Source organism: Zygosaccharomyces rouxii (genome assembly GCF_000026365.1).
Source record: "Zygosaccharomyces rouxii strain CBS732 chromosome B complete sequence".
NCBI lineage: Eukaryota > Fungi > Ascomycota > Saccharomycetes > Saccharomycetales > Saccharomycetaceae > Zygosaccharomyces > Zygosaccharomyces rouxii.
Window position 1 is genome coordinate 328,908 of NC_012991.1, and position 15,050 is coordinate 343,957.

The following is a 15,050-nucleotide window of genomic DNA, read 5'->3' on the forward strand; positions in this document are numbered from 1 at the left end:
GAATCTCTTTTCATCATGAATAGTCTTTAAAAAAACTTGAATTAAGTATATTCTCAACCTCGAACAGTAGCGATCCCATGGAGAATTTAGGTATAGTGAATACTCTTAGGGATCTAGAGTCCAACAAAGTAAAGAACAGAAGCAAAGCACTTGATGATTTGACTTCAACCCTTAAGCAGAGTCCAGATCTGATACCTACAAAGCTACTGGGTCCAACAGCGGAGACCCTTGTTTCTCAGATAACTTTAGAGCACGAAAGATACTGCGATTTATTGGAGAAGCAAGATTCTAGCCAATCCAATAAACTTTCGCTCCAAGAGAATAAATTTTCCACGTTAGCATACGTATTAAGATTGTATGTGGAGAAGACATGCTCAAGATTTAAACCCAAGACGGTTAATCTGCTTCTTTATGCATGCCAAGTCTTCATATCCGATAGAAGCAACACAGTTAAACTGTTGCATCCGATTTCAATCCATTTCTCATATACATTATTGGCACTAATACGGTGCAACTTATTTCAATTGAAATATGGTAGTTTTACTTGGTTTGACGTTACTGAAAAAATATGTTCAATACTGGAAGAAAGATTTAAAGTTTCAACCAATGATAGGAACGTTTCCAATTTGCTAGAATGTTTGAGTGAACTGATATCGTTGGATACAATTCGTCTGAGGGATGTTTCGGCGGCTACCTACAGAGTGCTTTCAGGATACTTACAATTAAGTCAGAAAGAAACTGTTAACACAAGATTAATACTGTCACTAGTGAATCAATTCATTGTGAAATCTCATATCCATCATGTAAATCGATGCATACAGCTGATTAGGGCTACTTGGAACCATGCTCTAGTTATAGGATTCGCTATAAATACTGACATTCAAAGGGAATTATCATATTGTGATATATTCGCGAGTGAACTAATAGTGAACAAGTTACCTCTAATGGTGGGACATGAAGTTCATGAAGATGTTACTTCTTTGTTACAGGAATATCTGACACAGAGGTTGGTCAATTTTAAACCAACGAGTTTGACCTTAGATTGCTTACAGTTGAACGAACGAAGTGAACACAAGGTCGAATGGTTTGAGTTTTACGATTTCCAATTACTAGAGTCGTCAGATCCACACGATTGGTTCAACCTTCTGGCAATCATAAACCTCATGCGAAGCTATTACTGCATAGCGGGGCCAGAAAATTTGGCAGTGCAATTGTTTAAAAGAAGGAAAATTCAATCTGGCATTGCTTCTTTTCTTAAAGACTCTTCAAAACTGGAAGATTTCATATGCAATGCTTTTGAACAAGGAGAACCAAATGTTCGACTATTGGCACTACAAATATGTGCATTTCACAACGCAAACAATGTTGTCGATTCCTCATATTATGAACGACTGAAGGAATTACTATTACAAGGGTTTGGAGATGTGAATTTGACCGGTTGGACTTGCCTATGTCTCATTTCATTAATAACCCAGAAAGATTTCTCCCTAGGGGAACATGATGTCAATAGAATTTTCAAACTTTGTCTGCCATTGGTCAAAATACCAAAATGGTGTCAATTATCATGTGGGTTGCTGGCAACCGCTATGAAATATTCTAAACATCGTATATCAGATCCATCAACTTTAAATCAGATTCATGACCTTTACGAATTATCGCCTATCAATGGTCCCTATGCGGCTTGTAATGAAGCCTTCAAATTTTGGCAATACCTGGAAAATTATGGTAAAGAATTGCAATTTAGACAATCTGATTCCACAATGATTAAACTTTTGGAATGGTTAAACCATAAATGGGATCAACTGCTACCCCTCGAGCAGCATCAAGATAAATTTTACATATTTGTCGCTTGGTTGAGCAATAGACCTATACAGCCAGGTAAGGAAGTTGATGATTATTTCCCAAATTGTCTATTGTATGATTGGAAGTACGGCTCATGGCAAGAGTATTATAATCTTTGGATCCAATACAAGGAAGAAAGAGCGTTCCTTTTACTAAAAGATCTTCCTAGCAAGCTTCCTAAGAGTAAAGAAGAAGCTACCAGTATAGCAGCTATTGCTGTTGATCGTGTTGCCTTGCACAAACTGTTGTATCGGTTGTTAGAAACCATTGAAGGTAACTGCCATTTCGCCCCGTTGTTACGATTTAAATGGATCATCCAGATCCTAAAGGTTATCAATTGTTTAGTGGGTGATTTGTCCTTCTTATCTTTTATTGATGATTTTCAAAGATCTGTGGCACTCTTCTTGCAATCTCTAAAGTTTGATGATAGGACATCATTTTTGGTATTTTTCCATCAGATTGTATCTCTTAAAATGCCTAATGTAGAGCATTTGATATTTAATGGATTGGACATACAGGATATGATGGTTAATTTTCGGAAAACTCTAGATCCGGTAAATGGTAGATCTGTTTCTCGTATTGATCACATCGATGCTATCGTGGCTCGTGGCTCAGAAGTAAGTGCGACCCATTCAATTACCTGTGGCATGAACCCATTTTACCGCTATGATTTCCAGACATCCGTTGAGGCCCTTTTACATGTTCTTGAAGCCCAAAGTGAACCTGTGAGTCGCCGATTCGAGGCACTTTTAGATTTCTTAAACGGCTTGAAGACAGAAACTTTCGTCAGTTGCTTAGGTCCAGTAATAGCATTTTTTGAAAACAGTACTAAAGGTTATCTAGATCCTACCCTGTTAGAACAGTTTACGCAGCTTGCCAGTGAACACTTGCTTAGCAAAGAGTACCTCACTTCCAATTTGAGTATGTATTGGATGAGCAGTTACTTAGATGTCATTAGGCCTCATTGGATGATTAACGGCGGGAGTTCTTTGAATTCAGACTGTAATGATATTCTGGATTGGGTGATTTCAAGATTTGAAGATGCTGCCTTTAGTGGAGTATATGCGATAACACGTTTGTCGCAACTTCTTCTGCACATGTTGAAATTCCATGACATTTCCCGTGTGTGTGTGAAGGGTGGTAAGCAACGGATTTTTGCAACCTTCATCGACTGCCTGAAGAAACTTGACAAGGCTACAGTATTGACTCAATTGCCTGAAATTATCGATTATATGTCAGTCGTTAGCTACAAAAACCAAAAGATCATCTTCTCGGAAATTAAGGATCTTTTCGAACCCCCGCAACAAAGCATTGAATATACAGCATTTTACACTTTGGCCATGTTAAGGTTTTCTTTGTTATCTTATTCCAATCTCATTCTGGCCCTGCAAAGTATGATAGTTTCTTCCAGATTTGAACATACGTGCGTATACATCATGACTGCCTTAGAGAAAATTACTATAGAATTGCGATTATCCTCCCTCATGGATTTGTTCGATCTTTGTAAATTTGATGTATTTTCGTTCTGGTTCTCTCAGAGCGACAATTTATTGGAGGGACATAATGCAGGCGGTAATGCGAGCAAGTGGGATATCAGTCTGTTTGGCTTTGAAAGCTTGGATGAATTTAAAAAATCCCATTACTCAGATTTAGCGGCCTTTTTATTTTCTAGAGGTTATCAGACTTTACCGTTAATGCAGGAAATAAAAGATATAGTGGGAAAATCTGACGAACAGCTACTGTGGGATAGCTATTATATGGCTGTTCCGCTTTCCTATGTTGAACGAGGAGCAGGAAACCTTATATTTACAATTGGGAAAGAACTGTCGAATGATCTCACGAAATCTTGCAATCAACTTCTGGTCTATCGATGGGTTTTAAAATACTGTGATTTTGGGTCTCTTGTAGATACAGGGTTGATATTGGGAAAATTGTTTCCAAACTCCAAATTTCTGGCTGACCTCTTCCCGCCGAACGCACATACTTCTCGTTTCCAATTCCCGCTACATATTCCACCAGAACGTTGGGCAATACTTCTTCTGAATTTTCCCCATCGACCTACTTTCTCAGCGGGCGAGTTGCACTTTTTGATTCTTTGGATCCTAACAGATCTCGAGATCTCAAAGTTCCATGAGATACGGTTGAATTGCATCCGTCAAATAAAATTTATCATTGTTGGTCATGAGAAGGTCCTTTCTAATTGTCCTTTTTTTTCAAATATTTTGAAGACACTTGCGCGATACTTGGGAGATGTGAAGCTTCACCAGGAGGTACTTCAACTGATCGCTTCTTTCATAAAATTGTCTAGCCAAAATGATTTATCAATTGTCGATGCTCTTTCCTCGATTTATGCGGAAGTTCTCATATTTATGAAAGATCCTCAAAGGGAGATTAACGAATCTTTCAGGAAATTATCAAGATCCATAGCTAGTCGTCCTATTCAATTCTCCAAAACTTGGAAGTTCTGTGATGATATTGTTCAGGGTATGACTCCAAGTGAGGATATTTATCAAACTGACGAACTTTTGAAAACTGAAGACTGTGGTGTCGATAAAATCGTCCTACTGTCTCTGATGTTTTCATATGCTAAAGCGCCAGATATCTGTCAGTTAAAGCTTGAACCCACGAATTTGGCTGTCAGTAATTTGTTGAAATATGATATACCGAAGGAGTTTATCTCGAGAAATGTAGAACTGTGGACCGCCTACTACTTTGATTCTTTTGGATCGGCGCAAGAGACCAGTGAGCTGCTTGAGAAATCTAATCTTGCGCAGCAGAATATGAGCTTTCGTGACCTTTTCAGTGAGCCAGGTTCCTTGAATTTTTTATTCGCAGAATTTTTCGATACCTTGGAGGATAGCTTGATGCAAGAATCCTGTCAAGTTCAATTTTTGTGGGAATCTGTATTGGCTTTTCTTTTGAATAGTTATAGCTATGACCAGGAAAACTTCCCACGTATCAACGATACTTTCTATGAAAAATACAGGAAGAGATGTGTTCCTATGGATAGAGATTTATTCACTCTGTTGCATGGGAAGATTAATGCCGTTCATGATCTGGAAGCATTCATTACAGGTCGTTTCTTATCGACTACAATATCGTACGATGAGTGGTTATTAGAGTTCGCTGGATCTTTATTGAAAGACTTGTCATTAATTCTACCGGACATTATGTTGTTTTATCATTTGTGCTCAGCATCTCGAAAATTCACTGAAGGTATTTTAACTATTCTTTTTAATCTGGTTATGTTTCATAATCCAAGAAGAGGGGTTGATTGGGCGGTTAGGATTGTTTCTCAGATGGAAAAGTTATTGAAAACCGATCATGCTGCTGAAAAGACGAGAGCTATCCTTAAAATTATTAGCATGTTGAGATCTGGTTATAGGCTAAATGAAAGGCAATGTGCTTCTGCCTATTCTTCTTTACCTCTTAAGTTAGTTTGTGAATCTGCTTTGCGAACGGGGCAGGTAACATTCAGTTATATGCTATTTGAAGAGTTTTCTATGAATGATATGGGGACATTGGACACGGTTACATTGGGTGCTATCTATGAATCACTTGGAGATGTTGATCTCATGGCGGGTTTGCCAACGCCTCACACACTTGCAGGAGCACTTCACTCTATTAATAAAACTGAGCAAAACACTTGGAAAAGCTTCTTGATCAATAATGCTAATTTCAATGCAAATTATAGCAATCAACTGAATTCAGGTCGAATGCCCTTGCTGAAGGCCACAGAGTCTCTGGACTTTTACGGATTGGCTTCTTTCCTGGGTGAAGATGATTGTCCTCAACAGTCTCGTGATCCCTATAAATGGGCGCTACAGCTAGGGAACTGGAATATTCCTTCGCCTGAATTTATTGATACCAAGGAGAAGGGGTTGTATTATAGCTTGAAGAAGGTATTACATGAGGATGCTCAACCGTTCAAGAGTTTAGAAGATTCTTTGGTGACACTTGTGAAAGGGAGGAAGGATTTCAATTCTCAAGCAGAGTGGGTGGACACGATTTCGAATGTTTCGTTGCTACAACGACTTGCTGTTAGTCTGAAAACGGGTGATGATACCGTAATAATGTTGAAGGCTCTTCTAGCCCAAGATGAAGAAAAATTGCAGATATTTGACTTCGAAGATTATAAGCCCTGCCTACAAGCTAAACACTTATTGTCTTCCATAATATCTGATGAAATCTGGAAAGCTCACCCTAACAAGTCGTTGGATATTAAAGTGATGACTGCAATACAGCTGGCCAATGATGTGAAGTATAGTATTGAGAATAAATCTACCCAAGATGCCTTGAGATATGCATTTTTGATAGAAAATTTACTGGAATCGGTTAGAACATTGGACGGTCGTGCTCCAATTTTGCCCTCTCTGGAAAGATTGGGATCATTTGTGTCGGCGGAGGCTCTCTGGGAGTGTAAAGAATTCAAGACACCTGTTCGTATTCTTGAGGACCTTTTGCATCACCAAAGTGACCCTGTTCTGAATGGCAAAATTTCAGAAGTGAATGGTCTTCTCGAAGTTCCAGACGATTATATTCAAGCAATGCTTGTCAAGTGGACTTCTGAATCACGTTTGGAAACTGCATCTGTCATATTTGAGAAATACATTAGGAATTTTGAAGCTAAAGTAAAGGACCATGACATGCGTGCGAAGATGTTCTATATTTTGGGTAATTTCCTTAACGATCAAGCACAAAGGTTACAAGCAAGTAGAGAAATTGAAGAGAGACAACGTCGTTGTGATAGGCAAGTTAATGAGTCCAATGCATTGGAAATGATCTATAAAAATTCTAACCTGTCAGAAAACGAACGTAAAGATGCAAAGAGACATTATCTGAAGGTACGTATGCAGCTAGAAAACGACATGGAATTATTGGATAGTTTGAAGTCACAAAGGATGCAGTTTGTATCCAAGGCATTGCATTACTACCTAAATACTCTGGTTTTCACGAATAAGTTTGATGACGATGTGTTGGACAAATTCTGTGGATTATGGTTCGAATATGATGGCGTCGATGATGTTAATAGTTTACTTTTGAAAGAAATTGGGTCGGTCCCTAGCTGGAAGTTCCTACCTTGGGTCAACCAAATCGCTTCTAAATTGTCTACAGAACAAACTAAGTTCCAAAGGCCGTTGCAATTGACTATGAAACGACTTCTTTTCAAGCTACCATACGATTCTCTCTACTCAGTCATGTCAATTTTATTTTATGATAAGCGATCAGCTAATTTAGATCAACGTATTTCACAGAAGGTCGAAGCTGTTGAGAATCTCTTGAAAGAACTACAAGGGTTTGAAAAGGGAAATTATTACAAAAAGTACGTTATACCCGTCAAAGACTTTTGTGAGATGTCAGTGGAACTTGCAAACACCAGGGTCGAACTGAACTCTAAATTTCCTAGAACCCTGCATCTCTCTGATTTAAAGGTTGGTCAGTACTGGCTAAAAATTCTACCGGAACAAAAGTTACCTCTTCCAACAATGCACTTTCCCATACGAAGTTCTAGTGACGGTAAAATGACAAGACCTTACATTACTTCTGCGATAGAGACTGTCGATATATCCTCCACGGGTATCTCTTTGCCCAAGATTGTGACTTTCCAAATTTCAGATGGTCTTAAACGTAAAGTATTAATGAAAGGTAGTAACGATGATTTACGACAAGATGCAATCATGGAGCAGGTGTTCGGTCAAGTGAATAAAATTCTTCAAAAGGACAAGCAGATGCGTAAGTTAGACTTGAACATTAGTACTTATGAAGTGATCCCTCTGGGTCCGAACGCCGGAATAATTGAATATGTGGCTCATTCTGTGTCATTAAATCAGATATTGGTAGTATTGCATAGAAATGATCCTGTATCCTTTGATCAGGCAAGGAAAAAGATGAAAGCGGTTCAGAACAGATCTAAAGATGAACGTATAAGGACTTATAACAAATTGACTGAGGTTATTAAACCACAATTACGCAATTTCTTTTTTGATTATTTTTCTGAACCACAGGAATGGTTAGATGTTAAAAAGACTTATACAAAGGGCATCGCAGCTTCATCTATTGTCGGTCATATTCTGGGTTTGGGTGATCGCCATTTGAATAACATTTTACTCGATTATTCTACTGGTAAACCAATCCATATTGATTTGGGTGTAGCATTTGATCAGGGACGTTTATTACCTATTCCTGAGTTGGTACCATTTAGGCTTACAAGAGATGTTGTAGATGGATTTGGTATAACTGGAATCGAGGGTTTATTCAGAAGGAGTTGTGAAACTACATATTCTGTTCTAAGGGAAAATTATGAAAAAGTCATGCATGTTCTCAATATTTTGAAATGGGATCCATTGTACTCCTGGGTCATGTCACCAGTTAGGCGCCATAGACATCTTTTGGAAGAAGATAGTCAAACTTTTGGTAGTGTTAATTTAGAGGAAGGAGACTCTGCGTCGGAACTTGAAGAGAACCAAGAGTCATACAGAGCACTCAAAAGTGTAGAGGAAAAATTGATTGGCAATGGGCTAAGTGTCGAGGCCACTATTCAAGAATTGATTCAACAAGCAACTGATGTTGAAAACTTAGCATTAATTTACATGGGATGGTCACCATTCTATTGAATGAAGTATCGGGAATATTCTTACAAGTGTTTGCATAGGAAGCAGTTTAATGTATTATATATGGATGTGTATGCACTTTATTTTACTGCATAAAAGTCAATACGAACATCATCAATTTTTTTGTTTTTCATTATTATTATCCAATATAATCTGTAATATTCTCGCAAATGCAAATATCTATCTTTCTTACCATTATTGTGAACCAATTCCTTTTCATTTCCCTCCTTCACCTACATAGCGATATTATCTTCGATAAGCTTAACATAATTACTTGGAATAATACCTGTTTCGCCGGTTGACCTTTTAGCCTTCCACCATCTACCTTCAATATCACTGACTTTAAGAATTTCACCTTGTTCGAATGAAATTTCATAGGCATCGTCTTCATCTGCTTGGTATCTGTATAAAGTTTGTGCAGTGTATGGAAAGCTCTCCTCGCCAGCATCACTGTACAATTCTAAAGTTCCGCCCATTGTGGTATCTGTGTTACCGTTCGAAGTCTCTGTCATAAAAGTGTTCTGGTTAAATGTGTTTTGGTTAGAATTGTTTTGGTTGAAATTGTTTGGGTTGAGGTTGTTTTGATTATTAGCATTCATATCCTGTGTGAACGCACCTGGCATGTTATTATCAGAATATGCTACACTACCGTTTCTGTCCAATGGAACATTTGGGCCTGTATAGTATGCTGGATCAGGATTTTCAAATCCAGTGAGAGCCATGGAGGACATGTAGTTTTGGGGTTGATGCTCTGGGTAGAAATTATCACCTGTGAATCTTTGACTTCTAAGGTTGTTTCTATTACGGCGACGAGCTCTCATAGATGCGTCTTGGGTGGCAGAGGGTCTAATACCTCTCAGTGAAAATGAATCAATCCATCTACTGGTTGGTGACGCATTGTCACTACCATAGTAGAAGATCCATATTAGATTAACAATTGATAATAATATTACACCAGCGGATGCGGCAGCCTTACGAGATCCATCGCCGTAGACCAAGATCGTTGCGCTATTGGTGTTGTATACGAAAGAAACTGCAGTAGCACCAGCTATAAAATTTTTGTAGTAATCGACCATATCATAACAGTAAAATATGATAACCATGAATAAAATTAGGAATTGATATGCTATTCCCCACCACGTAAACCGGGGGAAATTATCTGTATCTGAAGCTGTAGCTATGCATCCTGCAATGGCAATACACCATGACAGAAGTGTAATTGAAATCGAAGAGAGTGCAAATGGATCTGAGAAAAGGTTATTCAAACTGAAACTGTGATTAATGTGTAGTTTTTTCCTCTGAGCTTTTGCTTTGGCTCTACTGGGCATAGGTACCTTATCCATAACCATCCTCCGCGATCTAGTATATCTTTCTTCAAGCCCTTCAAGCGAGAGTTAGATCAAGATGTTTAAGTAGAGTTTAGTTTCAATCCTTTTAAGTGAAACAATTTCTAGATGTTTTGAGATCAGGCTGAAGATCAAAACTTCGCATTTCGCGTAACGAAGAATGTATTTCGGGTCACATGAAAGAGTGATTTATAATTATAAAAATGATTATCTCTAAAGATAGACAATTTTCTCGTGGATACGAGCATCGCCATTGGATTCAGAAGAATTTTCTGGTTCGATTGATGGTAGTGTTGTAGCCAATGGTCCAAGCGTTGAGCCAGGAAAATTCGAAGAACCGTTGGATTAGATAATGGATCCAGACAATGGGCCAAATTGTTTCGGAACTGGGTTGTGAATAGTACAGCTTGCATCGATTGTAGTCAAAGGGAAAAAACAATTTGCATTTTCATCTAATCCTTTAGAGTTCTCAGATCTGGTTTATCCCTATAGGGTAATGCAGACCATACAATCATGTGCTGGGCATTGTACTCTTCAATTAATGAGATGCTCCATATAGGATGGAAGCCGCTAGGGACGCTATCATTACGATGAACCCCCATATTGCCAGTAACAGACCTGCGAATTTGGCGAACTTCAGGTTGCGAGGTAGTTCTTCTGGAGTGTACTCTGAACCGATTAGCCAATAACCAAAGATGCCCGGTAAGATGAAGGAAATGGATGTAGAACCCGTAGAGCCAACAATGGCCAAAAGACGTGCTAAAGATGTGACTGAGATAGCCAATAAATAGGAGGCGATGAGGATCACCAAAGTAATAACAGTAAATCTTTTACCTTGTAATGGTGGAACTGGTGGGCCGTGAGCCTGGGATTCTACAGATTCCTCTTCAGATATTAAATTTGAATTCTCAGTTTGTCCCTGTAGATTTTTTTCGACAGATTGAAATGAATATAAGATGTTGTTGATGGAACTTCTAGCTGGATGGCACTGTAGGGGGAACGCTAGCATTACCAACAATACTATAGCGACTCTGCCAATTGTAGTTGATAGTGATGGTGGGTATAGAGTAATGATATTGCCTGCAATGTGATCACCAAAGGTTAAATAACCAGCACCTCCGATTATGGTATAGAGAACAAATGCAATGCTCATACCATAACGACCAATTTTATTCAATTGTCTCGTGGACGTATCCTTTTGCTCGTTGTAAACTGAGAATGCGTTATGGTGACAAGTGTAGGCAAACACGAATATGGGCAATGTGGTTAATGGTGTTGGTTCATTGCGTGGGAAACCAATGGAAACTTTACCCTTTCGTTGATCAATTTCATTTGATGGCCAAATGAAATGGACAACTACTAGGCAGCAGAGATAAGCAACGGAGGAAAGTGCCACCAGTGAAGCCTTACGCAGCGAGGTTAACCTCTTCATAAAGCACAAGGGTGATACTAGGAAAAGCATCACCATGGTGATGTGGAAATTCCTTTCAAGTAGTATTTTATTAGATGTGAACGTCGTAAATATCTGTGGGATCAGATCACCCACGACTATCATATAGGAAACACCAACCCCAAAGCATTTAATGGCGATTGCTAGATCGAATACGACGCTTAGTTTAGGATGAATCAATTGAGTCAATGAGAAGAACGATGCAGTTCTTTCTGGAACGTAACGAGCCACCTGAGCCTGCAGTAACAGCCCTGTCATTGCACATAGGGAACAGAATCCAAGTGCTAATATACCAAACGTTAATCCAAGCGTTTTAAACCCATAGGGCATTGCCAATATACCAGCGCCACATGCAGTATGCAACAGCGTCGCTACGCCGCCGCTAACACTCGAAGACATGCCGTTTTTCTACTTCTTTTGCTTTATCTTGTTGTTGTTCTTGTTCTTGTTCTTGTTGTTGCTAGTAGTTGATTAAAGTAGGGTTGACTCACTAAGGAGTCCGCTATTAACATTTTATATATACAAGACTATCATAATCGTGGTAAATTCCCAAGGTTTAGCACTAATATCCCTTACGTTTAGCATCCTTGACGACTTCAATAAGTCTTTTGAAACCTTTCATGAAGTCTCTTCTGTGTCTCTGTGACCTCTTGATCTCTGCAACCTTGCCCGGTTTCAAATAGAACCTCTGAGCCTTCTTCGTTTGTGGGATTTTGTTGGAGAGCATCACAGAATTTAATTGTCTGCAAGCAGCTGCAGTATCATTGTTGTATACGTCAACAGTTCTTCCTGCAGTAACACCTGTAAGTCTTGAACTTAGTGCATCATCCTTTGGTTGTAAGTCAAAAGCAGCAACACGGCTCTGGGATAAAGATTTGTCTTGGAATCCTCTAGGCTTCAAATTAATCAATGGTTCCTGATTCTTTGGATTGGAATCCTTAAGCCTGATGGGATTTAGCTGCGTTGGGTCGAATATAGGGTCTTGTAGACGTCTTGGAGAACAGTGAAAACTCCTGGAAACCAATGCAGGTCCTCTCAAGTTCAATCCAAACAAGTTTCTCAGCATCACGGAACCCTCTAGTACGTCCTTCCAATCGATTTTTTGTATTAGTCCACTGTCAAGAGGTTTGACAAGTTGAAATTTTTTAACCACATTGAAAATTCATCTTACCTCATCACTAGTAATAAAAGGTGCATAAGTAAACAAGTGTGTACGATGTCGAAGGAGTCTGCTGAGACATTTGAATCTACGCCTCTGAATGAGGCACCCCCAGCATCAGACCCGGCTGTGGAGAATTCCTCTAGCGCTAACAAGAAGAAGAAGAAGAAGCGCAGTAAGAATAATATAAAGAACATCAGTTTGATATATCCTGATGAGAAGTATCCTGAAGGCCAATGGTTAGACTATAACCTAAAGAGAACCAGTGAAGCGGAGGAGAAGTATATTGCTCGAGAACAACAGAGGGAGCAAGAATGGAATGACATGCGTAAGGCAGCTGAAATTCACAGACGTGTGAGAAGAAATGTGCAAAATAAAATCAAAGCTGATATGCCATTGACAGATATTGCCAATACCATTGAAGATGCAACTAGAAAATTTACCGGTGCTGAAGATTTACATACGATGGAAAATCCCAAGAGTCAAGGTATCGGTTTCCCCACTGGATTGTCCTTAAACAGTTGTGCTGCTCATTTTACCCCCAACGCAGGTGATAAGACTGTTTTAAGGTATGAAGATGTTTTGAAGATTGATGTTGGTGTTCAAGTGAACGGTAACATTGTTGATTCTGCATGGACTCATACTTTTGATCCCAAATATGATAATTTACTGAAGGCTGTACGTGAAGCAACATATACCGGTGTTAAAGAAGCTGGTATCGATGTCAGATTGACAGATATCGGGGAAGCTATCCAGGAAGTGATGGAATCTTACGAAGTGGAAATTGATGGTAAGACTTACCCAGTGAAACCATGTAGAAATCTTTGTGGTCATAACATTGCACCTTATACCATTCACGGTGGTAAAAGTGTGCCCATCGTTAAGAATGGTGATGAGACAAAGATGGAAGAGGGTGAGCATTTTGCCATTGAAACTTTCGGCAGTACAGGTAGAGGGTTTGTGGTACCAGGGGGTGAGTGTTCACACTATGCTCGTAATGCTGGTGTTCAAGTGCCTTCTTCACAACTAGGAAATGCCAAGAAGTTATTGCATAATATTGACACTTATTTTGGGACTCTACCATTCTGTCGTCGTTACTTGGACCGTCTAGGTGAAGAGAAATACTTGTTCAGTTTAAACAACTTGGTTCGTCAAGGAATTGTGCAAGATTATCCACCATTGAACGATGAACCTGGCTCCTACACAGCTCAATTCGAACACACAATTCTGCTGCATCCACATAAGAAGGAAGTTGTCAGTAAGGGTGATGACTATTAGAAAAAAAAGAGTATCACGACAACCAAGGCATCTTTCTTCACGCAGAAAAGTGGATAAGATGCACAAAATTCTAAACCAAATGACAAAATTGCATAGCGGCGCACATTAATTCTTCTTGGCGGCTAGCATGAATAATATAAGATTATTATATAGTACTTCTTTATACTTTCGTGCACGGTGACGCCGACCCGGCTCCTTTTCTAAGACCTCGAGGGACCTTCCCCGTTAGCAACAAACAAACAACATATAAGGAGAAGAACAAAGGGTCTTTTGGCAATAAGAGATATCTTTAGGAAGGTCAATTACACTTTTATTTGAAACCTTTTAACGTCTTTTAAGTCATTAATTGTTCACAAAAGAGAAATTCCCAAGTTTCTATTATGGCTCTTATTGATATCAGTCCAGACGTTTTGGAGTACAAACGTATGTTAGTCAAAGATAAACAAAAAAAACAAATTTAAAGAAACCAATGATGATCGATCAGAAATACTAACGGAATACTTCTTCTTTTCCTTTATATTATTGTAGCTCCTTTTACGACACAATCTACTGAATATGCAACTATTACCAACAACTCTGCCCAGCCAGTAGTCTTTAAGGTGAAAACTACCGCACCAAAATTTTACTGCGTTAGACCAAACGCTGCACTTGTGCAACCAGGAGAATCTGTTCAAGTTCAAGTTATTTTGTTAGGTTTGGGTAAAGAACCTGCCTCTGATTTCAAGTGCCGTGATAAGTTCTTAGTGATAACGTTGCCAGCACCATATGACCTAGGGGACAGACAAGTAGCAGACGTTTGGCATGAATTAGAAACAGAATTCAAACACCAAGCTGTTTCTAAAAAGATTAAGGTCAAATATGTGAGTGGTGGCACTAGTGCTGACGCTGCTGGTGCCAGTGCTGCTAGTGCTGGTGCTGCTGGCGGTTACAACGAAGAAACTGCTCGCGGTTACGACGGATCTTTTGCTGGTGTAGATGGTGTTCCAAAAACTGCCGAATCCCAGGATTCAGAACTATTAGAAAAACCAAAGGTAGATTCTAATGTTGATGTTGATGGTGGTGAGGCTGCCGTTGGTACTAAACAAGTCGACGGTCGTTCTTCCTCCTCTGAAGGTTCTTTGAATTCAACTGCTTTAGTCCTAGTTGCTTTAATTGCCTTGGTTCTAGGGTGGTTGTACTATTAGAATGTTTTGAGAAACCCTTATATTCAATTCAACATCAACATAACGTAACAATAGGCGAGACATCTATTATTTCTTCACTCTTTTTCTATACTTTTTTGTAATAAAAATTATTTCTCACAATCTAGATCTACTATCATACATGCACATTTGGCATCTTTCAGGATATTTCTTAAAAGATGT

The 15,050-nt window shown here is 39.0% G+C and overlaps 6 protein-coding genes across 6 annotated transcripts; 3 read left to right on the top strand and 3 right to left on the bottom strand.

Annotated features, from left to right (window-relative positions):
* Nucleotides 1-77: 77 nt before the first annotated feature.
* Nucleotides 78-8,456, top strand: TEL1 (DNA-binding protein kinase TEL1; the record flags this gene model as incomplete). Its single annotated transcript, XM_002495083.1, has 1 exon — nucleotides 78-8,456. One exon carries the CDS (start codon nucleotides 78-80, stop codon nucleotides 8,454-8,456), a length of 8,379 nt encoding a protein of 2,792 aa, XP_002495128.1.
* A 230-nt stretch (nucleotides 8,457-8,686) lies between these two features.
* On the bottom strand, nucleotides 8,687-9,802 carry SHO1 (osmosensor SHO1; the record flags this gene model as incomplete). The annotated part of the gene is made up of 1 exon (XM_002495084.1): nucleotides 8,687-9,802. One exon carries the CDS (start codon nucleotides 9,800-9,802, stop codon nucleotides 8,687-8,689), a length of 1,116 nt encoding a protein of 371 aa, XP_002495129.1.
* A 535-nt stretch (nucleotides 9,803-10,337) lies between these two features.
* On the bottom strand, nucleotides 10,338-11,648 carry AVT5 (amino acid transporter; the record flags this gene model as incomplete). Its single annotated transcript, XM_002495085.1, has 1 exon — nucleotides 10,338-11,648. One exon carries the CDS (start codon nucleotides 11,646-11,648, stop codon nucleotides 10,338-10,340), a length of 1,311 nt encoding a protein of 436 aa, XP_002495130.1.
* A 163-nt stretch (nucleotides 11,649-11,811) lies between these two features.
* Nucleotides 11,812-12,315, bottom strand: MRP21 (mitochondrial 37S ribosomal protein bS21m; the record flags this gene model as incomplete). Its single annotated transcript, XM_002495086.1, has 1 exon — nucleotides 11,812-12,315. One exon carries the CDS (start codon nucleotides 12,313-12,315, stop codon nucleotides 11,812-11,814), a length of 504 nt encoding a protein of 167 aa, XP_002495131.1.
* A 150-nt stretch (nucleotides 12,316-12,465) lies between these two features.
* On the top strand, nucleotides 12,466-13,686 carry MAP2 (methionine aminopeptidase; the record flags this gene model as incomplete). The annotated part of the gene is made up of 1 exon (XM_002495087.1): nucleotides 12,466-13,686. One exon carries the CDS (start codon nucleotides 12,466-12,468, stop codon nucleotides 13,684-13,686), a length of 1,221 nt encoding a protein of 406 aa, XP_002495132.1.
* Nucleotides 13,687-14,066: 380 nt separating this feature from the next.
* On the top strand, nucleotides 14,067-14,870 carry ZYRO0B04092g (uncharacterized protein; the record flags this gene model as incomplete). The annotated part of the gene is made up of 2 exons (XM_002495088.1): nucleotides 14,067-14,109; nucleotides 14,215-14,870. 2 exons carry the CDS (start codon nucleotides 14,067-14,069, stop codon nucleotides 14,868-14,870), a joined length of 699 nt encoding a protein of 232 aa, XP_002495133.1.
* Between the last annotated feature and the right edge of the window lie 180 nt (nucleotides 14,871-15,050).